This window comes from Mobula birostris, chromosome 9, assembly GCF_030028105.1.
Source record: "Mobula birostris isolate sMobBir1 chromosome 9, sMobBir1.hap1, whole genome shotgun sequence".
Lineage (NCBI taxonomy): Eukaryota > Metazoa > Chordata > Chondrichthyes > Myliobatiformes > Myliobatidae > Mobula > Mobula birostris.
Window position 1 is genome coordinate 46,617,130 of NC_092378.1, and position 26,382 is coordinate 46,643,511.

The window sequence follows — 26,382 nt, forward strand, 5'->3', positions numbered from 1 at the left end:
GCAAGGTAACATTACGGCTCTAAAACTAGTTAGATCACTGAGTATTGTGCTCAGTTCTGGTTGCCTCCAAGGTTATGAAAGCTTTACAGGAATGCTGAGGAGATTTACCAGAATGCAGCCTGGATTAGAAACCATCTCAAGTGAGGATAGGTTGAGCAAGCTAGGGCTCCCCCCCCCACCCCAACTTTGGAGCAAAGGAGCAAGAAAGGTGACTTAATAGGAGGTGCAAGATAAGAGGCATTGATCAAGTGGACAGCCAGTGCCTTCCCCCATCCCCAAGGGCATAAATGACTAATACAAGTGCGGCACAATTCTGAAGGTGACCAGAGAGAAATATAGGGGTCTGTCAGAGGTAATTCTTTTTTTTATTATTATAAAACAAAGTGCTGGGAGCATGAAGGTAAAGACATTAGGAAGGTATAAGAGACTTAGATAGGCAAATGAATTCAAGGAAAAAAAAAATGGGAGGGTTATGTTGAAGGGGAGGGTTATACTGATCTTCAAGTTAAAAGGTTGGCATGGCATCATGGCCTGTATTGTTCTATATACATGTTAGTTTTCCATCCTAATATTGATCATGTGATTAAAATCCCTATTATGTTTAATTAAAGTCGTTGCACTAAGTTTAATAAATATAGTTGTCCAGGTATTCAGTTTCCACACAATTCAGTAACTTGTATTTCAAATGGTAAAAGCAGAAGCCTCACCTGATTTGATTTCAGTGATGATTGTGTTAAAGATTCAGTAATGGGTGTACTGGTTTGGTATACCTGGGATGTAGCAACGAATGCTTCACTTTTCGAACTCGGTGCACTAGAAACCTGGTAGAAAAAAGTTCAGAGCCATTGACTATTTCAAATAACAGCTGGAGTGAATTTGTTCAGCTACTTCAATTTCACACCTGTCTTCTGAAGCTTATTCTGTTTAACAAAGATGAGGTAGCAACTATACTATAACTCAAAGTAACTTTTCTCATCCTGCTTGTGGAACAGCAGCCACAGCTTTCAATATGGAATGGGGGAGTGGGGAGATGAAGGAAAGAAAAGCAAGTCATGGCAATTTGGATGTGCTGAAACCCAACATTTTGGATAAGCCAACCTCCAGAATCATCTTTATTAACCCCTTGAACAACTTTTAACAAAATCTTTTCATATTGGATTTTAACTTCTTAACTGATAACTATAACCAATAAAATAGTTCACTGGATGCATGAAGTTGCAGGTATGATCAAATGCACACTGGAATGGAGCCACTGTAACATTACACCAATTTAGTGCTTTCCAAATGAGTTTAGATCAGGGATTGAATGCCAAAGTATTAGCATGTTGGGTGGTGTCTTTTGTAATAGATTATAATTGTAATATTGTAATAGATTTTAAAATTGTCATAGAAATCAAGTTGAACTAATTAGTTTTCTTCCATCTTACTCTTTTCACCAGTGTCACTATTTTAAAGCCATTCTAAAGAGCTTTTCTGTTACAGATGAAAACAAAATCAATAGGGTCTTTTGTTGATACAAGAAAATGGACTTCAGTGGGAAGTAGTCTATTCCCAGCAGAAACCAACTGTTAAAAATGTGGGTTATGACCAAAGAAAAAGTGGCTGAAGTTACTCAATTGCAAGGTGTTTTAGGTGTGTCAAAAATCAAACTTACAAAAGTCAGTGCAAAGAGTGAGGATAAAAATGCCAATATCTAGAAGAACACAATAATAACTCCATACTTATTTTTATTAAGTACAAACTCCTGGCAGCCCATTTGGAGGGCAATGAGCTCCTTTTATTTGGCACTAGTACATACAGTACCATCTTTAATTACCCACGAAGTTAACAAGACTACACATGAATATGTATCCCATGGAGTAGTTACAACCATATTACAAAATAAGTATCCACTTCAGATACAGTATACAAACATATACACTTACATGTCTCCATTACTAAAGAATTGGAATATTCTGCCGTGTATGGCGGGAAAGACACCATAAAACCAACCCGAGCACATCAGATGCCACGCGACTGCCAGGACATGACAGCGTGAAAAGCAGAAATGCTCAACACAATCACACAAAGTACAAGATAAAGAATGAAATTATACTGAAGTTTGGTGTCCGACTCTGAATGCATGTAGCAATGCTGTGGGAAGCCAGTGGGTTAATTATGAGACTAAACCAGGGAGGACATTGAAATGCATACACTCACTGCAACAACGCAGAATGACAAGGCAATGTTTGAGAATGAATAAACATGTGCAAGTGTGTTTACTGAGTGCTCTCTATCACACCAACTATTTTGGAAAATTCCCTTTTTGAATTTCCTCCTCACCCAATTATGATACAATGCACTTAGCATTATAAGTTCCTCTTATTGGAGAGAGGCCCGGCAAAAGCTCCTTATGGAGTAATAGTTTCAACACTGCAGTAGTGAATTAGTTAAAACAGCAAAGAACTCAAGCCAATCACCTTAACTGACCTTTGTCTTAATGTGTAAGCTTGGATTTCTGGGGTTACCAATAGCAGAATAGGGAGAGCAACTGCTCAACAAACTACTGGGGATCCCCAGCATGGTTGAGCCCTACCATTGCAAATCCACAGACTCCCCAAATACTGAAATCAGTTCAAGTCCAGGAATGAAGCACATTTCAGTTGTCAATAGAGGCCAGCAGGATTCAGCTATTGGCTAAGAAGCAGCAACACTAACTTTTCCAGCAAGTTTTAAATAAAAAAGTGATAACGACATTGATCCACAGTGAAGCACAAATTAAAATGATAGAAAAAAAACTTCATCTGGTATCTGGACATTGCACTGTCATAATCCAAATTTGACAGATTTTTTAAAGAATCACTTGCGCAAGAAGAGCACTACTTGCAGCCAACTCAATTTGAGCAAGACAATGACGAGTCAATGCGAAACATCAGAGCAAAATTAGTGATAATTCCTTGAAATTTCAAAGGCAGACCACACTGAGCAAAACAGTAAGTGAGAATGCATAGTTTGAAAGGGCAGAGTTATTGGAAGATAAATAGGAATGGTAGATGGTGAGAATTGTACTGCTGTTCTTGAACAAGAGCAGTGGGTTATGAAAGCAGGCATCATGAAGCAGCATGGCAGCTGGATGCAGTAAGCTGTTTGATGAGTAAGGACAACTAAGTGAAGGGGCTGAATGGTAATAAGTACAAGGAAAACAGATCAGGGACCAACTGTATAGAACTAGATGAAGAATGGAAGAGGCAAATAGACATAGTTCCAGTTATTACAAGTTCTTGTTCACTTGTCTTGACATTTCGTGATGCATTGTTCACCAAAGCAAAATTATAGGCAGAAGTTGTTAATAGACTTCAATGTAGAAGCTGGTGAAACTTGACTGACTGGGGTAACAGCATTGATTATAGATTTGCCAGTTGTTTTCAACAATGGAAAATGCAGCAGAAATTAAATAAGCTGCTGATGTTGGTATAGCAAATGTTGGAATCATTAGTTCTGATGAAGGGTCTTTGATTCATTCCACAAATGCTCATTTTATCTGCTGTGTTTCCAGTTCCAAAACAAGGCACAAACAAGCAATCATAACTTTACCCTGGTTATTATTTAAGAGCACAAGTAAAATGATGGAAGAAAAAAAAAAAATTAAATAAATTAATTTAGACAAGGGAGGTAGACCACAGCTGGTAGACACTTAGTCATAGTCATACTTTATTGATCCCAGGGGAAATTGGTTTTCGTTACAGTTGCACCATAAATAAATAGTAATAAACCATAAATAATTAAATAGTAATATGTAAATTATGACAGGAAATAAATCCAGGACCAGCCTATTGGCTCAGGGTGTCTGACCCTCCAAAGGAGTAGTTGTAAAGTTTGATGGCCACAGGCAGGAATGACTTCCTATGACGCTCTGTGTAGCATCTCGGACTTAAGACCAGAGTGAGCTAAAGAGAATGCTTTAGGGTAAGATTACCACCACTTTTCCCAAGAAGCATTCTTTCTTCCTTCAGAGACTTCCAGTGGAAGATGGAGCTTGACTGAATTCATCCCATTCTGATCTCACGACACACAAACTCCCTAACAGTGACAAAGCAAATTTGTTCTCACTTTCCACCCAGTTTTGACAGTCATCAAATCTGTTTCTTCAGCATTCAAAACCTTCTGCCCAATACCTGGTTCGTGCAATTAATCCATCTAGTGCAGAACAAACTAATGCTATGCTCCATCACAGCCCCATTTTCTGAATAAATTAAACTGTACTTAATCCAATGGGCTACTTGCTGATCTTGTAGTCTTCTCCGTGGCAAAGAAGAATGAAAAAAAAAAATCTGCTATTAGGCATGTATGTAACTAATTGGCATTGTAATTAGCAGTTTTGAATTGCTGCCATCAATTCTACCACTCCTGCAGAAACTTATCTCTACTTTATTTCTGCCTCAGGGTATACACTCAGGATTTTAAACCAACACATCTAATCAAAGCCTGATTAATATCATTGCCAATACATTTCCTCAATCTGTCACAAATGTCACATCTCACACTCAAATTTCCTTGAATTTTATTTGCACACCAAGTTTAACCCAAGTCATTTTGAATTCATTCACCAGAGAATGGCCCTTGCACTTAACACCTGTGCAAAACAGTTCTCTACCAATCTGCTTCAACTGAAAACACATCCTCGAAAAATAAAAAAGGTCACGGTAATCTAAGAAAGGGTTTATTACTTCTCAAAAGTAAACTCAAAGGTGTATTAAAAAGCATGACTCCACTGTGGAAAAGATTGAAGATCCATAGTATGCTACAGATCTCATACACTGATCCTCACCTTTATATTGAGACATGGACTACCTGTATCCCAGACAAAGAGAGTAGTTACTATTAGAATTAGTCTCCCCAAAATTCCAGAACTGAATGGCAGAGTAAACCAACAGCCCTCTTTCAACACGACACCCCCAGTACAGAGACCATCAGTCATCTCAATGGCCAGACACCAGATTTTCCACACACTAAGCTGTTATGGAAATCTCCTGCCATGACAGAGCTGAAGACAAACCAACAATGTTCTCAGTCTTTATTTTTAAAGTTTGAAACTGTGACTGCTCAAAATACAGAAGCGACATTTGAGATGACACTGGGAGAGAAAACAAGTTCATGCATAACAAGCACACAAATTACAAATTACATAGCCATCAAACGCCTGTCCCACCAAATGGGTGGCATCTACAGTTCAATACTGGGTTCTGAAGTGGTCATGAGGGTAAAGTAAGCAATCTTTGAGAACAGCCGATCCCAACCATTTCTATGCCATGGACCCCAAGTTAAGAACCCCTAATCTAGAAGGACTACCTTTCCAAGAATTCCCATCTTTAAAAATATTTCAATTTATTCTTTTTTAAACTAGGATTTATTTCCCCACCTCTCCTTTACTAAGTGCACTTAAGCGACACCTGTAAACTCAAGTATTGAATACATTTCATTGTTAAATCAGCTCACCTGTGTAACTTGTCCTGAAAGATCAGTTGTAGAATCAGACAATGAAGATTGGTCATCAGAACCCGAACTAACCCCAGTACTGGCAATGACACTTAATTCTGCTGCAGGCTGAGAAAAGTAGTGACAATTTACTTCATGTGAGCTTTAAGTTTTTGTATGGGGGGGTGGGGAAGAGGGGGTAGAGAGAAACGCAGATGGATGTGAAATAAAACATGTACTCTCAAACTTTCTCTTGCAAAACCATAGGGTTACAACGATAGTGGGAAACTGAAGAAACTGCAGAATTAATCAAAGCCCAACTCCTTTCACAAGGCAAGATCTCTTGGGTATCCCAAGGCATTTACTAATGTGGTATATACTGCACCATGATTACTCCTGGAATAATTTGCCAGTTTTAAAATTAAGTAAATTCTGTATACCATGTGCTATAGGCACAGATTATAGTTTGATGTACAGTCAGCCATTGACTATTCCAGGTATGTCAATTTGGACATTTCCAAGTTAGACCAACTGCCATTGTAACCAGTAGCCTTTTAGTATTTAAATGTCATAGTTCTTACCTTGGGTGATGATGGAACAATTTCAGTCTTTTGTTTCTGTTCTTTTAGAGCTAAATCAAGAAAAAAGTTAAACCAACAGAACAGACCATATAAACTGTCCAATAAGCATTGTTACTCATGAAAAAAAAAACACAAGGTAATAGAAACTCAAGATTGCATTCTGGCAATCTTACCTTAAGACCAAAAAGTGTGAACCATCATCTTTACTACCACTATCATAAGCAAAGTAGCCAACATTTCCTGTAAAAGTATACTTCAAACACTAGCTGGGAAGCATTTAGGGCAGAAGTCATGCAAGGCACAAAGTACCCTTCACCTCCACAATAATGTGGCATAATAGATATTGGAATAAATTTAAAAGCAGCATATTCCCCTGCTTCCTTCTTGAATTAAGATATTTCAGAATTTTGATTATTTGCTTTTAAATTTGCTACACAAGATTCACAATCTTATCCAATACCATTAGGTTTAGAAAAATTCAACCTCATTTGCACAATTACCAAGATCCTCAAAATACATCACACTGAGACAGATCAGTCCATCTACCTCACACATTAATTTTGCAATCCTACTTTATATCCTATGTAAAGCTTACAATAGTTAACATAAATTTTAAAAATAATCAGAAGCTATTTAAAATCTATGTTCTTGGTTAGTGTTATGCTGTCAAATAATACAATTCAAAATTAGTTTTATATAAAATGCAAACTGGAGAGCCTTGGCATCAACTCAAAATGTAGTTCCAAGTTCCAACATGCTCAACAAGAGCATAAAAAGTCATTACATCAACTCATTTTTAAAAAGACCTTGTAAAAGCCAAGCTACAATAGTTCTAAAAATAGATTTAAAACACAGATGGCTGCAAATTACAGGGCTTTGTGCACAATGGTATCAGCCATCAGTGGACCAAATAGAAATGTGCCATCTTTGAGGCCAGGAAAAAAAGCCACTTTAAATTGCATCCCAAGGAGGTGCCAATCAGCAATCAGATAAAAGGTACATTAAGGCACAGTGAAGATACTGAAGCATCTTGCCAAGGTAGGAAAAAGGCAATCACTAATTAGGTTATGAATCAGATAAAGAAACAGCATTCAGTGGAATGCAGCTATTTGTAGCAAAAACAACAGGAGATAAATATGGATTCTGTGGGCCATTATTGATTCTCTATTCAAGGTTGGGTTTTGATATTAAAAATAAACACTTCAAAGTATTAGAAATTATGAGGCATAGTCAGTCAATCATTTTCCAGTGCAAGTGCCAGGTACTAGAATACATGCATTTAGGGAGAAGTTCCAAGGAGATAAGACAATCAAGTTGTTTGACACCGCCATCCCAAAGAGAGGTAGGTGCCTAGAACACACCATCATGGTGGTGGGGGGGGGGGGGGGGGAGAGAAGAAGAGAAGAGAGAGATAGTGGAAGCAGAAACAATGTTTTAGAGGCTGTTAGAAACACAGGAACATGCATGAATGGAAGGTTATAAATTGTGCACAGGCAGAAGAGATTTAATTTAGCATCATGATTGGCACATATAGGGCTAAAGGGCCAGCTTAAATCTACTTTCAGTTGGAGAGCTATAAAATGGCATTCTGGCATCCAAGTATTCTGGAAACAACCCTAGGGCTTGGTGTACAACACAAAAGTGCTTCCTTTCTGGAAAGTTATTTAACCTTACAGTAGCTGATGTTCAAGACAAATAACTTCATTTCAATTTCTGAAGTATGTTCTGGCATGCAGAATTTAACTGCAGTAACCATTTACTTTACCCTCCGTACTTTCAGGAGAACCTACATTAACAGGGATAAAATAGCATAAAACATGCCTCTATTTGGTCATGCAATACAATTATTACTTTTACAGACTACTTTGGTGCTGCTACTCCATTCCCCACATTAGATTTGCCAGAAATCTATTTACAGCAACAGTTAACAAGCTTCTTCACCGAAGCCACAGTATGCAACTAATTAGCTCAACTTTTAATCTATTTTAGATTAGAATGGACACCTGCTTTTTATCTTCCAATGAGCTTAGTAAGCATTATCACTGTGCTGTATTAGCCTTGGCAAGAAGTAAATAAGCCTCCTACCTGCAGTTTTGAGTGATAATACAGCAGGCTTCTGTGATCCAATAGCACTTTGTGAGGTGGCATCAGAATCTAGCATTGAATCCTGAGTTTAAAAACCAATTTTTAGTTGAATAGTTACAGATCTTTCCTACTGACCAAATTGTTTCTAGCTATTCAAGTAAATATACACTTGACAACATCTGAAAGTACAAACAGGCTGACATATTATGATCACTCAACTTCAACTACAGTCACAAAAAAAAAGGAGCAACTGGCAACTAAAGCAATTCATTTAAATGATTACACACAAAGATAACTTATTCACATTTCTGCTAGTGAATCATGGAGAAATAGTTCATAGTAAAACATAGAGTGAGCACATAGAGCAATGGATGTGTTCAGGATTAAAATACACAGCATATTTTACTACAGAAAGAATCCAGATAGACCATATGAAAGTGGAAATGTAAACTGAACATACAAGGTATTGCCACATGCTCTTAATGGTGGAAAGAGGATTAAAGAGGCACTATTTGGCCAACTGACTAGTGGGCTCCAATTAGTCCAACTTTGTCAGTATATAAAAGCATTTACCACCACCAAACCCACTTTCCTTCTATTGAGTGCATTCTAGATGGTTCATGTTAATAATGTAGAATGATCAGCCAGGAGTGTTGAAGGGCACAAAATCCAATTGCTACTGGGCCAACTTCCATTTCCATGCATGCTCCATGTTTAAAAATTCCAGGCACCATGGCATTTTCTATCGGCCACTTCCACAATCTGTCCCTATACCCCAGACATAATTCTTACCTAAAGCTTATTTCCTTGCATTCTTTCAAGTAAACCTTTTTTACTTCCCTGACAAATGTTGACGCCGTGCCCCCATACCTTTGTTAGGTTTGTTCACATTCCCATCTCTTCTCCCCCTCCCCCCCAAGTATTCACAACATCGAAATATCTTGGCATTGATAACAGCAGCCTCAAACTCAATCTACAGGAATATCCAGATACATTTCCTTCTTGTCTATACAATATACACCATCTACAAATTGTACTGCAGCACCAATGCTTTTATATAACAATTGTTTCTCCAAAACCTGGAACCTCTACTACCTAAAAAGGAGATCAGGTGCACAAGAACAGCCCCTCCAAAGTTAGGATCCAAGTGTACTGATCATGCAAGATTATCCTACCGTGATGTGGTTGCACTCTTTGGAAATAAAGGCAATCCAACTGCCAAGCAGCAAATAATTTTTGTAGTCAATTTCAAAACAGAGTGCCTTGCCTACACTCTAGACTTGAAGGACCAGAGGCTAAGAGATAACCACCAATTCAGGAGGTCCACAAGCACTGACTCAGGTCCACTGCCTGGATCACTGGTAAGAGCCCATATGCCAACTCAAATGCCAGAGGAATCCATGATACAGCAGAGGGCACTACAGGATAGAGGGAGGCAAATTAGGTCACAAGCACCAGTTCTTTTGCCACCCCACCCTGCCCCCAAATTTTACAGCAGGTTAGTCATTAAGATACACTTACATAAAGAGCCACCGATTGCAGGGCTCAAGTCCCAGCAACAAAACCAAAGTACAACATTGGTGTGGGGGGGGGGGGGGGGAAGAGGAGGAGGGGAGGAAGGACCCCTCAGTCTGCAGCAATGCTACTGCAGTTCTTCCAATTCCATGGGCAAGTTTTATTTGGCCTTCCAAAGTCAATACTCTCAATACAAAGTTGAAGCTGAAGTGACCAGATAGGAACCCACAAGTGACTGACATACCTGAATGAAGTGACATGTGCCTTGTATTTGGGACATTAGGTCTTGAAGCTCCTTCCTCCTGAGTTCTGGGTCATTTGGTAGAGAAGATGTTGAGCAGAACTCGACAGCCGCTTGCTGCGCCACTTTTGACACCTAAGGGGAGTTAAACCGTCACTCAGGATCAGTTCTGCCTAAGGTTAACAAGATTTTTACTGCTTCGTGAGAACAATTAGAATGTACTCTAATTATTAAGACAGATAATTCTGAACAGTTGGTGTACATTCATGTTAAGTTACAAGTTAAATAGAAAGCATACAATTTCTTTTCAGGCAATATTGTGCACTACAATGTTAAGTTGCTGTTGTGTCAAATTAACTGGAGTCCAAATTGTTAGATCAGTGACAAAGAATATTTGACCCCCGTCTCACCATTCAATAAGCTCATGGTCATCTTTCACCTCAATCCCACTTTCCTGCATTGTGACATTGTCACATGTCACAGAAGGGCGGATAAAACACTCAAAGGTCTATTCTGCTTGGTGAACAACCAGTTTTAACAGGTTTACCATTTTGAATAGTCCACCCTGGATTTACAGGTTTTGATCACTTAACCACAACTATAAACCATGGATCAAAGCCACTAGTCTATAGGTTTAGCAAGATTCGCGAATGGTGATCCAGAACCTTATTTCCCGTGTCCTCAGCTTTGCCTCTCCACAACTGACCCACAGATCTTCCAGTTTTGATTTGGCAACTATTGAATGGTCAACTCCAACTGAATGTACCAATCTCAAGATTAGCCATTCCTGCTCAAAGAGAGGTCTGTCACTGAAGTTCTCATTTGTACCATATTTCAGCCCCAATCCCCCGATATTATGACAATTTTAAATAGTATGTAATGTAATTACAATAGCATATTGACATTTCTTCCTCACCCCACTCACTGATAATGCAATGTAGCTTTCAAAGATCAAGTAGCATTTAAAACAATCTAATTGGTTCAAGGTGCAAAGATTATTCTACTTATGTAGCCTTGTAACTATTTTAGTCACAAGTTTAGAACTGCATTTATTCCTTCCAGAATTCTGTATTCTTCCTTTGTTATAGTGTATTAACTCCAACTGGTACAGCTAGACAAATACAATTGCAGTCAGAGGCAATGTTTTAGTGTCAACGATGGCCAGCTGCATCTCCACAATCTGTAAGCCACAAATTAGGAGCACGCTGTTTGTGCAAATGAGTGCAACAGGAAGTGGCGGGACAAGGCAATCCACTTGACAGGTAATCTATCCACCACTAAACTTTTAGTACCCCCCCCCCAACCCAACCCACCCCAAAACAGTGACTGCATTATGTGCCCCCTACAATTAGATGCACCCATTACCTGCCTAGGTAATTTCAAGGGGACCTCCCAAACCTACAACCTCTACCACCAGCAAGGTGCAGGTTCTTTAAAGATAAGAAAATAAACTTTTCCATGTCGAACACAACTCAAATTTCTCATCCATTCATGATTGTTAAGGCTAAATTTCCAGACATCATTCTGCAACTGGAATGAGTTCATTCACCTTCAGTACTGTAGCACATCAAAATAACTCACGACTTTCTCAAGATCATTAAGGGATGGGCAATACATGTTGATTTTGCCAGCATTCTGATCCCAGGAGAAAAATAAAGAAAACTTCTACACTAGATAGGACACCCAAGTTACTGTGCCACCATGTACCATTTGTGGTCAGAAGCCAGAAATATTTTACCCACTTGTTTTGCTTCACGTTTTGGTTTTGAACCACGATCACGTTTCTAAATGGAGTAAGGGGAAAAGTGTCAGCTGGATTTGCAGTCATGTTGAGGCCACAAAAGCAATTCGCATTCTTACCTCTTTGGCCTCAGGCATAATTCTCTTTAGCTCAGTGGTCTCCTTTGGGACTGAACCTGGATCCCACCTTTTAGTATCTTGAATGTCAGAGTACTGGGTGTCCCATTTTTTTGGCTGTTCCTCCTGCTTCCTATTGACATATTCCACATCCCACTTTTTAAGATGTTCCTTGTCCTGTTTTCTTTCAATGAACTCTTCATCCCATGTTTTAGGAGCAGTGTTTTCATGTTTTTGGCTTACATAATCAGCATCCCATTTGCTGGGGACTGCCTCTTGCTTCCTGGCAAACTCTCCTTCCCAGTTCCTTTGCTTTTCAGGCTGCTGTTTCACAGAGTAGTCTGTTTTGTTCATGTATTGCCTGTTCAAAAACTAAAGAGGAAATTAGTGTTAGCAGCACAAATAGGTCATGTACTTAATCATCTTCAGTAGTGTACAATAGCATGCTCCTGGTCCAATTATTGTCCAGCTTTATACATGATTAACACAAAGCCACAAGAAACCAACAGTCAATTAAACAGTACTACTGTGAAGCAGATTTCCAGAAAAGTTAAAATGTGACACTTAAGTATACATGAAATCTAGAAAATCAATACCAAAGTCTAATTATAGAGACTAGTTGTTAAGTGTTCAAAAAGTCAGATTTACTCAAGTTCGTGGACTTTTCAAGTAGATAGGCAGGTCTTTTCCCAATCCCACTAGGTGTCCAAACTATACTAGACCAATCCTTTCATTGGGTTGGTATATTAAAAACAGTATCTGTTGCCCTTCACACAAGAGTGGGTGTACATCAGGAAAAAAATAATTTTGACAAAACTGTTAGAAATATACAGGGCAGGTAGCATCTATTTCAGGAGAAAGTCAGTTCCAGATCAAAGATCTTTTGTTATGACTGGGAAGGAAAGTTATATTTTAAGTTGTAGATATGGGCAAGAGAACTAAAAAAGGTCACAGCTGTGATTGTTTGGAGCAAGGTTACCATGGACAGTTAGATGGTAACGGAGAAGTATGATGGCTGCATATCTGGACCCATTTTCAAATCCCAAACAAAGTTAAATCTCAGTCCATTCATCTCACTTCCAAAGCTCCCTTCCACCTCGCAATCACTGACTTTCCAATTCCCTCATCACAAGTAGCTCATCTTCACCATGCACAAACTCTTCACCTTCCACTAAATACATTCACTTGGCTGAACTCCTTTCACTGAATAAATTCCACTCACTTTCTGCAAATTAACAATGCAGAGGTGGCCAAGCTAAGCTTGTTTTGTTTTCAAGGGATATGTAATAGACTTCGAGTTCTGTTTAGATTGACACCCTTAACTCCTGGTAGATCAATTTTCATTAGTAAATGGGGAAAAACGCAAATGCTGGGAAATGAAAACATTAGCACTTCACTTTTCACTGATGCAGAATACAGATTCATTTTTCCCCAGCTAATTTTCACCCTGCCCTCATCACCTCAAACTTTGCTGAACCTCACTGTCTCCAAGGACAGGCTGGCCACAAACTTTCATTAGAAGCACAGACTTCGATAGCTACTGTTTCCTCTCCTCTGCCTCGAAGGGGGTCATATTCTATTCTCGTGGTAAATGAGAAACTGGGAGATTTTGCTCCAATTAAACTTATTACATTGCTCTTGAATCGTCTTTTCCTGACCCGTGATCTCCCTAGACCTTGAGGATAAAAACCTTTTCCCTTGCTGAGCCTCTTTTCCCTCTTTCTCCTCAACCCTCCCAGTGGGAAGTACTGGATACAGTTCCCCTGGTCCTTACTTTCCACACCAGCAATTCAGTTATATATAGTCCAGTTTTCACCAGTTTGAATAATATTAGAGATACCCTTGCTTTCCATCTCAGCATTCCCCAAGGGACTATGCCTCTGTCATCCTGACCCTGCTCTATTCCCACCAACCACAGCACTAATGCATCACTTATCCTTCTGCCACGCTGCATCCCACCATCTAGCTGAAGCACCAATTCACTTGTACTTCTGACCCTAATCTACATCTATAGTGTACAGTATGATCCTCCACAAATTGAAACTCAAACCAGACTGGGAAACCACTTCTCAGAGTACAATCACTTTGCAGGGGCAGCCCCAAGCTTTCCATTTCAGTTGTCCATCCTATTCTCACTTCATTTTCCCCCACGCTTACTTGACCTCTTGCAAGATGCTCAAACCAAAGTCAGCAGTTTAGGCATATTACAACTTCCCAGATACCATGCAGCATTCTCCAGCTTCTGGTAACTCATTGTTAGGATCAGAGCTGAATATTTTTGCTGCAATGCCATGTTACATTGGCTCAATTTCAGTGTTTGCACTGATGACTAATAGTACTTTGTCCCAAACTTCTGGTAACTCACTGTTAGTATCAGAGCTGAACACTTTTGCTGCCAACTCCATGTTATACTGGCTCAATTTCACCTTGTTTGCACTCATGACTGACAGTGCATTGTCATCCTCCAACATCCCAGAGATTCCCTTCACCCTATTGAAGCTGTTTCAACCCTGACACACTAAGTTACTTCTTTCTCGTTTCAAGAGAGAAAAAAAACCTTTGACCCATGAAAGTAAACCCATTCTGCATGGCTTGACCATTTACAACACTGGATGTGCCCGCAGATTTTTTGTTGCATTCACTTTACTAGAAAAGGCATGTATAGAGAAAGCCAATGTGTCTAAATCAAGCAGCTAAAAACATTCAGAAAATCAAAACTTAACAAGATGCTACAAGTCACATGGAAAAAATAAGCATTTAAAAAGCTATAGTCCAATGCTTCAAGATTATAAACACTAAAAGCTTATTAAGGTCATCTTACCTCTCTTGGCTGCATTTCATTTGAGCACAAAAAATGCAAGTCAGATTCTACAATGCAAAAAAAGTTTAAGAACCAATAAGTAACTGAGTCACAATTTAATTATTTAGCATGTTCAATTAGGATAATCAAGTATTTTTTACCAGCTTTCCATGCACAAAGTTTGCTCTACTGCTCATTACTGCTATCTTTGGTCAATTCATGATGCACCTGTTTGTAGGGAGAGGGTTCACTGGTTTTGGTCTACCACAGGCATTCAGTTAATCTTGTATTTACTTGCACAATTTGATCATAAAGTACAGGATCCTCAGGACTCACCACCAGGTTCAAGAACAGTTACTACCCGTCAACCATCAGGTTCTTGAACCAGAAGGGATAACTTCTCCTTTGCCCCATCACTGAAATGCTCCCACAACTTTCAAGGACACTTCAGCTCATGTTCTCAATTATTATTACTACTTTTTGTCTTTGCCCAGATTGTTGTCTTTTGCACACTGTTGAACACCCAAAATAGGTGCTGTCTTTGGTTCTACAATGGCTAATAGTCTATTATGGATTTATTGAGTATGCCCACAAGAAAATAAATCTCAGGGTTGTATATGGTGATATACATGTACTTTGATAATAAATTACTTTGAACTTTAAGCAATCCCAAAGGTGGTTTTGCATTTAATTGAAGATTTCTTCTGTATTCCCCAAAAAAAACCCAATATAGTCTGTTTTAATCACTGCATTGTTTGTACCTCATTGTGGCACAAACTACAATTTATTCCATAGGAGAAAGATGTCAAAACAGTTGCAAAAGTTTTAAAACAGCTGCAGCTTTTTAAGTGGAGAAAATGATTATGAGCTGTCATTGTCAGAGCTCGACACTGACACTCAATTATTAAAGCCACGTTTGCTCTGCACAAGGGTGCTCAGCAAATTGAAGGAACTCAAAGGCCTAGAAAAATCTGAACGTTTCTGAATTACAAGTTAACAATGTGAAACACTGATACCTCTAGCCTCTCTTCACCCACATCTGGTTTGCAATTACTTTGTTAGTACACAAGATGACCAATTCACACCAGGTAGTAGTCACATTTTATTTTGCAATAAATTTCAGTTTGCAGGGATTTTTTGCCTATGAGTATGTGGTCATTGCTTACAAATTTGAAGTACTTTGAAAGGATAGGAGATCAATACACCGGAATGTGAACAAGATTTTTCAGGACTGTCACCTTTCATTTTTTCCTCCCAAAAAAGGGAGACTTGTGCCTCTAAAACAAAATTCTGCTACCTAGGTAGTTCCTCCAGAAGCTCTACTATTTCTCCACACCAGCTGATCTTCCATCAACAACCACCCCGCCTCCCCCAAACACACACACTTAATTTGTAGCATTGCCAAAATGCAAACGCAGCCCAAGTAAAACAAAGCTTAAATCTAGTGAAAAATTCCACTTGCACAAAAATGCTAACAATACAAACCAAGTAGTAATGATCAGAGAATAACAATGACAGTGGGCGCCATTCCTAGATTACAGGATACTGCTGCGTCAAGTTAAAGCTTCCATTTCTCAAGTAGAAGCAGATACGAGGCACTTGCTAGACAGTGGGAAGGGGGGTAAAGTCAGAATCAGGTTTAATATCACCAGCATATGTCACGAAATTTGTTAACATAGCGGCAGCCAAGTGTCATGGAGACTGGGTGAAGTTGCACTTAATAAATTACAGAACAGTACAGGTTGAACACAAGTTCAGGATACAACTATACTATTATCTTTAAAGCAAATTCTCCAGTGTTCTAGGCAGTGTGGGTATCCTGTTACCATTTCAGCTGAGCAATGCAGCTGCAAAAAAAAACACAACAACGCTACCTGCTTTGCCCTTTTAATGCAAACACCAGTGAATGCCCCTATTACTCGAAGGCAACCAAGGTGGTCACACTTCAGAGCTTACAAGGAACAAATTTCAATAGCTTCAAATGAATAGCCATGGTCCAACCCCATAAATCATTGTGTTTAACAGTAGTACCTATGGATCTCAATGTATACAACTTAATTTATGTTAGTAATCTGAAAAATTATTTCTGTAGTATGGATGTAAAGGACATTAAACCAAGTTCTCTCCTCAGGTTATCATCCTCAGGGTTTTAGTCCAATTGTTCGTTTGTTAATTGCCATGTCGTATGACATGGGCAATCATGGTCTTTCCATGACCATGATTGTTCTTGGCAAGCCACTTCTGTAGAAAAATTTGCCACTGCCTTCCCCTGGGCAACATCTTTACAAGACAGGTGACCCCAGCCATTATCAATACTCTTCAGAGGTTGTCTGATTGGCATCAGTGGTCACATAACCAGGACTTGTGATTATGCACCATCTGCTCATACGACCATCCACCAACTGCTCCCACAGCTTTGCATGACCCTGATCCGGGTTGGGGGGGGGGGGCACCAAGCAGGTGCCCCCAACAATAACCTGCAGGCTAGTGGAGGGAAGAAGTACTTTACACATCCTTTGCTGGAGATGTATCTTTATCCTGCACTCAGTCGGTCTCATAGGGCAAAATAAATAACTAAACTAGTATTCACATTTGAGTTGTGAAATTATGTGTAATTTGGTCATACACAAGCAGACACCATAACCTTGAGCCTTCAGCCATCTAAACAATTCCAAAAATAAACTGCTCAATAGCCAGTCCTTAAATAGTCAAAAGTATGCAACTGTATTTAATGCAAGAAGATCGTCTGTTGACCAATGTCTTTTACTACAGGTACAAAAATTTTAATTGTTAAATTTAGAACTCTTTAATTTTAGACCCTTGTATTCAAAAATCAATTTCTGCTTCACTGTCGACTGAAGGAAATTGTCAACTAGTACCTATACATGGATGGTTTAATACCAGTCATGACCACAAAAACTTCAGCATCAAACAGGAAGAGCTTCTTGGCTAGAGGTCACTTACCAGATTCTTTTCCAGACAGCATCTGCGGCTTAGGGGTCATTTGCACCTCTTGGAGCTTATCATCTTCCTGCAACCCATTGTGAGGGACTGGAATATTATCAAAGTAGGAACACTTCAGAAGTCTGCTTACCGTCTCCTTCAAGTGTTTGTCTAGAAAAAAAAAGTCTGCATGCTTATAGTCAAGAAAGCCAAAATTCACTGTTAAAGTAAGCTTTTGTCAAAAATTAGATAAATCCATGATCCAGCTCTCTGCAATTTCAATAAGTTCCACATTCATTTGAAGACTTCAACTTACAGGTACTACCAACCACCATCTTGTCCATTCCTTCCACAAGGTCCCACATTTGATTTGACACCAATTCCATTTGATCTTCAAGACTAAAGAGAGAAAACAAAAAAACACCAAGACCTGTGCCTTATTGTACATTTCTCCCTTCTCATTAGCAGCTAGGACAGTGCTAGAAGAGACAGATCAGAATTATCACACACTAATACCACATCTCAGTAGAAAGCAGAAAACATTAGGTTCAATAAAATAAGGCTGCAGGAGAAAGGACTTCTCCAAACAGCATTTTCCATATTTCCAGGTGATAAGAAATTGATTTTCCGTTAGTACATGCTAGGATCTCAACCTAAAGTTACTTTCAATTCAAAGGCAGCCTTCTAAACATTTATACTTAACCAGAACCCAAGTTTAACAGAATGTATACCACACTTTAAAGCAGAATACTGATAAAGTTATCAATACCCAACTATTACACTTTAAACTTTAGAATGCTACAGAAGAGCTGAATACTTTCACAAGGACTGCAATTGTTCTAAGGAAGCACCATTTGCCTTCTTTAAAGAAAGACAGGGCTACTAGTCATGGTTACCAAGGACAAATTAAAGCACTGCAAGATGTGGAAACTGCATATCATCACTTACGATACATTTTCACTCCTTTCAGGACAGACAAGTTTACAGAAGTCCTTCAGGTACCCAATTTCCTTCCGAGAAATAATAAATGCACCATTAATGCCATCTCTGAAGTCATTTTGAACGTGTTCCTGATTGAAATTGTCCAGTATATATTTGACGTGCAATACAGTACAAAGACGCTTTTTCTCCATTTCAGTCCTCAGAATTTGCTCACGTCGCAAAGTTTTCTTTTGTGCTTTTAAGAGCTGTTTAAAAATAATGCAAATTAGAACAAGTCTGGAATTCAAAGTTTGGCGCTCATCCATGATAATGAGGCTACTGTACACTATTCAAGACCGTTCAATCTCTAATTGAAACACAACAGCAAAATCCTTCATTATATTTTAGAGGTAGAATCAGGTGATATATAGAAGCAGTAATAAAAACACGTAGCTAAATACAAGTCTACCTTTGTGGGACCTACAGTACTCAAATGGATATTGTACAGTTAAAATGGGCTGGTGAACAACCGCAACAATCAAAGGAAAAGTTGTGAAAAGAATGTGGACCACACTGAAATACAGTCTGGTCGACATTCACAGTTACTATGTCCCATTAACATTCAGGAAGAAAGTGACAGAAGTTGAGAAGCAGTCCGTGAAAGGCAGCCATTATGGAATGATTGCCAATTCTTTTAAATTTAAACAAACGTGTGCAAATGCTGATACTAAATCTGCACTGCCAGCATTCAGACAGCACAACTGCCCAGATCATGTCTGCATTTGTTTTTAAATAAAAGGTTGCACAATAGTCCAGACTGCCAAACGAGTTACTATCATTGAAACCACTGAGGATTCAAATAGATGGAATTAGTAGCAATGTTAATTCAGCAAAGTTTAGTCTGCTTCTCAACAGTGCTAAGTTTAATTTCCAATACCCAACTTTAAGAGGCAAACAACTCAACATGACATTAACTTCCAGCACTGACTATTCCTGAACTATTAGCAAGTCAGAACTTACTTCTTGGTTGAGTGCAGAAAAGGTTTTTTGCAGCTCCTTGGCAAATTCTAGATTGTGAATTACTTCTTCATATTTTTCTACAGCATCCTGTGAAACATAGCATTAGTGCACCATGGTCTTTTTAAGATGTTTAAATTTAAGACTTCCTTTCATATTTAGCATTGAAAAAGAAATTTTGGCAAAACAATGAATTCAAGTAGTTTTTAAACTTGGTGATTAGACAGCTCTCACATCCATCTTTCCAAGCACAAATTCTCATCCACAAAATGGCATTTACTAGAAATTAAAACAGTTATTTTATGATACCAGTGATCACCAGTTCCTTGTCTTCCGAAAGACGAGTGTCCTGGAGAAGCTACCTTTTTTGCAGTAATATTTACACAACTGTCTGCTACAAGGAAGAAAATACAGAAATTGTAACTAAACAAGGCTATAGGAGCATCATGCTTAAAATTTTAAAAATTTGATGTGCAAAAGTCACTCCACCCTCGTTTTTCTTCTTGCAATTTTGTTACGTCTCTTTACCCAATCCAGAAACTCTCAAGCAAAAACTGCATGATTGTCAATAAGTACTGTAGTCCTGTAAAAAAAATCTGCAAATCTAAAATGCTTTCAAAACAATGAAATGAAGTTACTATCAAAAAATACTATAAAGAGTAGTAAACAGTAAAAAAAAACAAAACAATATTTGGTGTGATCACCCTTTGACTTTAAAAGTGCATCAATTCTCTTAGGTACACTGTTGTGCAGTTTTAAGGAAATCAGCTGGTAGGTTGTTCCAAGCATTTTGGAGAACTCGCCACAGTTCTTCTGCACAGGTCAGCTGTCTCGCTTGCTTCCGTCTCCCCAGATAATCACAGTCAGCTTGATGTTGAGATCAGGACTCTGGAGGCCATACCATCTGTTGCAGAACTCCTTGTTCTTTTTGCTGAAGGCAATTCTCTATGACCTTGGCCGTGCTTGGAGTCATTGTCCTGCTGCAGAATGACGTTGGGACTAATCAGATGCCTCCCTCGCAGTATTGTGTAATGGATGAGAATCTGCTTATACTTCTCAGCATTGAGGATTCCTTTAATTCTGACCAGATCACCAACTCCATTTGCAGAAGTGCAGCCCCAGACCCTCCACTGTGCTTCAATATTGGCTGCAGACACATCCATGTAACACCCTCCAGCTCTTCTACAAAGTGCCTCCTGTTTGAGCCAAAAATTTCAAATTTTTTACTCATCAGTCCAGAGCACTTGCTGCCATTGTTCAGCACCCCAATCCTTGTTTTTCTCCATTGTAAATCCCTTGACTTTACTTCTACTTCAGAGGAATGGCTTTTAGGCAGCAACTCTTCCATGAAGACCACTTCTGGTAAGACTTCTCCAGACTGTAGAGGGGTGTACTTCAGTTGCAATACACTCTGCAAGCTCAGAGCTGACAGCAATGCTGGACATCTTTCGATTTAGAAGAGATGTCAGTCTGATGCATCTCTCATCTTCTGCACTAAGTTTCCGTGGCCAAGCACTGTGTTTCTGGCCCTCAATCTGGCCCACTTCTTTGCGCTTCTTCAGAAGAGCCTGAACAGCACATTTTGAAACTTCTGTCTGCCACAAAATTTTTGCTTGAGGAGACCTTACTGAAGCAGGACATCCACTTTGTATCTTGTTGCTGTACTCACTCCTGGTATGATGCAAGAATTGATGATCTGGAGGTTAAAACGTCACATATGCTACACCTTCGCCTTTTAGTTTGGTTGTTCTTCACCCAGTTTGATTCCTTCTACACCCATTTCTGTTTCAGTTAATCAGTTTAGTTCAATCAACTCTGTCATTGATCATTAGCATCTATTTGTTATACTTGTTCAATTATGCACTGAGCTATATTCCTACAAAGTAATCAAGTTTTTACTTGAAAAGTTGTCTATTATTTAACAGGTTACTTTCCTTAAGGAAATACAAACATTTCTGTAATATTTGATTTTGGAAAATTTATGTTCAGAAATTAACATTTTTCTACTGACCTGCTAACACAGAAGACAAAAATAAACATCTAAAACAAAACTTATATAAAAAAATCTAGGGTGCCAAAGATTTTAGCACAATACTGTATCACAGCCAACTTTCTTATCCCTCACATCACACAAGGCAAGAAAAAGGGAAAATTACACAAAGCAAGAATACATCTGTATTTCATATTCCAACTATGAAGTACTTTTGGTCACTTAATATACAGTTCCATGCAAACAGGTGGTTTAAGATTAGCAGCCGGAAAGCGCATGGTTGGGATTGGTTATCAAAAGCAACAATTCCACATAAAATGCCACTTGACTTGAGCTCTCAAAAGCCATGCAATACATTCAGGGCTAAAGTACTCATTGGACAAATCCTGCAGCTAATCTGGATTAATAACAAGGTAACTAACTGATCTTATTTTAGCTTCTGCTAGGAACAAACAATGGGATCAAGGACCATTCCATATGGAAATATTACCCAATTTGTTTATGCAAGAAAATGTTAAAGGTGATTTGATTACCAATAAAAACAATGCATCTAAACAGGCACATTAAAAACTAGAAAAAAACCAAAATGCTCAAATTTACACAAATTGATGCAGAACCTGGTTCCTCAAGGTTGTTATAGCTAGTTGTGATAATGGGGCCAAGCTCCTACTACCTATTTAATATTTCCAATGGCGTGCATCTCAAATAGCCTCTGACAACCAAGTCTGGCTCTTGGCCTTCATGTGTGGCTTAGCCACTAAGCTTGGCAGAAGCATTTCTACTGACAAGAGGACAGGCAAAGGCATAAAACCAGTCACTTTGAGCAGATGGGGCTTGTCAGCCACAGTTGGCAGCTCATCTAGCAGGAAAACTGATCTCAAATCTCTGCTGCCTTGCAGCTATACCCAATTCATAGGGAAGGCTTTGGGAGTAAACCCCCAAGGGAAATATCTGGAGCTGGAGTCTCCAAGACAGTCCTAAATTGAGCTCAACGCTGCTGGTGCCAACCTGTACCAGTCTCTGCCATTCCTTTGGGTTCATCAAATAGCCAGGGAGGGGAAGCTTGCTACATGGGCAACAGCTCACTCTCCATATTGTATTGCCCAAGCTTGCTTACCTGGACCGTATGGATACAATACCGATGGTTGACCCTGACAGCTAGGACACAACATCCTTGGTTGACCTCAACCAATGGAGGCCTCACTAATGCGGTACCAATATAAATTCATTAAAAATCTGGCAAAATAGGTTGGCAAAAATCCTGTAAAGGAGAGGCTGCTGAATGGCTAAATTTGGAGGCAAGAGAAGCTGGCAAGCAAACTAGATACAGAGGACTGAGACGTTGAAACAAGCAGGAGGAATTTGTTCACATGACTCCTCCTGAAGAACCATTTTCCTTGTCTACAATCTTCCACATGCAGCATCCGGAAACAGGTATGCCAGTGACAGTCAGCTTACACCCACTAATCAATGATCACGAATTTCACATTAATCACAGATTTAAGTTTGGGCACTGTTAATTTCCATCCCTCTGCCAGGCAGACCAAGCCAGATTATTTACAAATCTTGGATTTTTTAAAACCCCAATAGGCTCATTTGATTACATCAGCACTCCTTCCTCAGGAATGTGTTGAATGACAAAAGCTTTTGACATTTCCAGATTCTGCTTTCCACTGCTACTCAGATCATCTCTTCAATAGGTTAAACAAAATCCATTAATTCATATCACAGCACCCATGGTTTGTTGGTAGTGCATTATATCAGCACGAGTATTTAAGTCGGCATTTAATCATTTTCAAACACTTTTGTGGCCACCTCCTACAGGAGCCCAACCCAAAGAGTGTCCAATTAAGTTTTGCTGAAGTTTCCACCAGACATTAAAAGAGAACCAAGCAAATCTATTGTTAAAAATCGGCAGCAGAATCTTCAATGGGTTTCTGGCAGGTGGCAGGTGGAAAGTGGAATGCAGCCAGCCAAGGGTAACACAGAAAGTTAAGAGTAATTTCACATGACAGTCCCAAGCACTTGCAGTTTGCATTTGAAGACAAAACAAACTCTGGATGTCAGGGCTTTGGGATAAGCAGGGAATGGGGCTGACTGGAGGGAGTCTTTGGAGAATCAGAGCTACTAAAGTTGTTACAGCATTGAAACAGGGATAAGAAGTGACCTTCAACTGCTTGTTTCACTTTTAAAGGTTTAGACCAGCAAAACCCCCCCAAACAAAACCAAAATAAATTCAGCTGTCAAAGTAAAATGCACAAAGCAGATAATGCAAAATAAATAGGGGGATAATGTTTTGTAGGAGAAAATTACACGGTCACAATTAGGATATTCTGTGGAAACCAAAAAAACCAACAAGGATTGATCAATTTAAAGAAATACTTGCCAACTGGTCCTGATTTAGTTCTTCTCTTTTTAATCGTTCTTTATAGTCATCCAGTTTTGCCTTCAAGATATAAAAAAATACACGAGAACATGGTCATCCATGATCACACTGCACAGTAATAAAATCCACACTGACCCCATCAATAGCCAAGCAAGTCAGATACTGAATAAGCAATACTGTGTATTTAACAAAGTATTGGCATCCCTTTGTGTTAAGGAAACAATTCTCTTTCAAAAGAAAGTAACAAGTTTTGCTTTGTGTTCTGGTTCGAATTTTACTTTAGAATGCGCAGGGTTAGGTCAATTCTTGAGTGGCATGCAACAGGACAAAGGCCTAATTACACGTTTCATTTTGATTCAGAATCAGTTCGGGCGAACAAATTTAATTATTGCGAAATTGAACGTTTACAATCTCTCCCATTCCCCAAAAATATGATGCCTAGCTTAATCTCTTCCACCACCCACCCAAATACTGTCTTGCGCTTTATATTTTCAAAAATTCGGCAGTGCGAGGATGACAAAGCATGGGGGTGGGGAGACAGAAGCAAACTAAAATATTCCATGCACAAAATTAAATCTGAACTCAAAATACTAAATTATTTTTAATAAAAATATTTCCTTTCTTTACAAAGCGCAAATTGATTTCACATTCATAACTGAAGCAACGAATACAAATGAACTTGCGTTTCCCATCGCTTTAAAGTGCTCCAGTCTTGACCAGCGTACCATTCGGTCTGCCACTATTTCAACCTTCAGGCATTCTATTTGTCGGGAAATGGGTAGCGGGCGGTAAATGAATGCGCAATTAGGGCTTTTCCCCATCCTAGACAGTAAGATGAACTGAAGGAAAAAACTGATGTTTAATTTTGGGAAGAAGGACGGTCCCAAACTCACATACGCGCTGCATAAAATTTACAGAATTTCTGCGAAGTCAGTAATACAAGGTGGGTGGGGAAAGACATTTACAAAACGTGGAAGTTCGGAAGTTGAATCTTTGCACCGATGGTGTCCAGTAGAAATGAATGCATTGCAGCTGGAATGCAGAATCTGGCACTGCAGAAACCAGGTACCATTAGGAACAGAGCAGAAGAGAAGGACGTAGGGCTACCAGACATTACCTTTCTCTTCTCTATGTTTCTGATTTTATGCTTGAGGCAGATCATGCCGTTTTCCAAGTATGTCTCGTAAGCCTGATATTGGGTATTCGCCGCCGCCAAAGCTTGGATAAACGGGGCAGGTCCTTGGGACACGGCGGCGCCTCCACCTCCTGCGACGCTGCCGCCGCTGGAAGGGGACCTCTTCTCGGCCTTCATCTTCATCGCTGCTGCTCCTTACACCGGGGAAATGCGGCGGCGGCGACCGGAGAGAATAGCCAAACCCTCAAAAAGCGGCTATGCCGCCACAGATAGGAGCGGGCAGAGGGCGTGTTTTGCAGTTTTGTTCGGCACCCTCCCTGATCCCACCGTCCCTGACACTGTGGCGCCCCCTCGGCCCGCCGCCGCTTTTATGTCACCGAATTCCATCAAATTTCGCCGACACCACGTTCCACTGCGTGCCCCGGCGTCTCGATCAAACCGGGCGCACACACCCTGTGCGCATACACACTCTTGGATTTTAAACGTCATTTAGTACAGTTTGGGAGTTATTTCTCGTAATTAAAATGAATATTTGCAATGTAATTCAGTCTACGAAAATAACTTGAAATGCTTGCAACGTAATTATATGCACAGTGATAACTAGCCTGAATTAACGTAATTAAAACACTGACATTTAATATTTGCTATTTAATTAACTTGCATATATTAATATATTCAGAAACATTACAATAGACACGTTATAACATTTACTGAAGAAATATCAATTCTAAATATTCATTTCGTGCATGAAATATAATACTAAATAATATTACAGGTATTCTAATATGCATATTCAAAATATATTTACAGATTGCCATTTCTAAATTAGACTGCAAACAAATTAGTCATTTTGATTACATTGTAAATATTTTATGTGCATTAACTACATTGCATGTTACTATATAGGCGTTTTGATATGCATGTCAGCTATATTACAAATATATATCAGATATTTAAAGGTTCAAAGTAAAATTATTATTAAAGTTTCAAAGTTTAAAGTTTAAAGTTATTAAAGTACATATAAAAATAATACTGAGGACATGAGTTGTAAACAGTCCTTGAAAGTGAAGCTGCAGATCATAGAATGGTTCAGAAAAGTGGGGAATGAAATTATCCACAACAATTCACAATGGCAATGTAATTAATATGCATATAAGCTATAATAATTAAAAATACAATGGTAATGTACTGAATATTTGCAACATAATATGTAGAAATTAATATTCAAAAGCTAATTGAAATGGCTGAAGCAATATAAATGTATATACAGTAAATAAATTTACAACTTAATTGATACAGTTGTAATCAGTATTTGCAACATAACTAAAATGTATATTAAATATGTCATAGAATAATACTGTGCAGAAACAGACATGTCAGCTAACCCAGTCTGTGCTGAACAGTAAGCACTGATTTATTCTTCTACATTCCATTCATCTCTCCCCAGTTTCTAACAC

General features: G+C 39.0%; 1 protein-coding gene across 4 annotated transcripts in view; it reads right to left on the reverse strand.

Moving 5' to 3' along the window:
- The window catches only part of caprin2 (caprin family member 2), a 50,208-nt gene extending 24,998 nt beyond the window's left edge, over window positions 1-25,210 (reverse strand). For 3 of the 4 annotated variants that reach the window (XM_072269418.1, XM_072269417.1, XM_072269416.1), the window contains exons 1-11: window positions 19,418-19,496; window positions 18,425-18,663; window positions 17,793-17,875; window positions 17,498-17,662; window positions 14,555-14,601; window positions 11,737-12,105; window positions 9,880-10,011; window positions 8,121-8,202; window positions 6,036-6,085; window positions 5,476-5,583; window positions 708-821 (exon numbers count right to left, since the gene is read on the reverse strand). In XM_072269418.1, the coding sequence (XP_072125519.1) occupies window positions 708-821; window positions 5,476-5,583; window positions 6,036-6,085; window positions 8,121-8,202; window positions 9,880-10,011; window positions 11,737-12,105; window positions 14,555-14,601; window positions 17,498-17,662; window positions 17,793-17,875; window positions 18,425-18,609 (1,335 nt within the window). In that variant the 5' untranslated portion in view covers window positions 18,610-18,663; window positions 19,418-19,496. Of the gene's footprint in view, window positions 1-707; window positions 822-5,475; window positions 5,584-6,035; window positions 6,086-8,120; window positions 8,203-9,879; window positions 10,012-11,736; window positions 12,106-14,554; window positions 14,602-17,497; window positions 17,663-17,792; window positions 17,876-18,424; window positions 18,664-19,417; window positions 19,505-23,790; window positions 23,851-24,907 lie in introns of those variants that run through there. The other variant, XM_072269419.1, reaches the window with a different exon arrangement.
- Window positions 25,211-26,382: the final 1,172 nt, after the last annotated feature.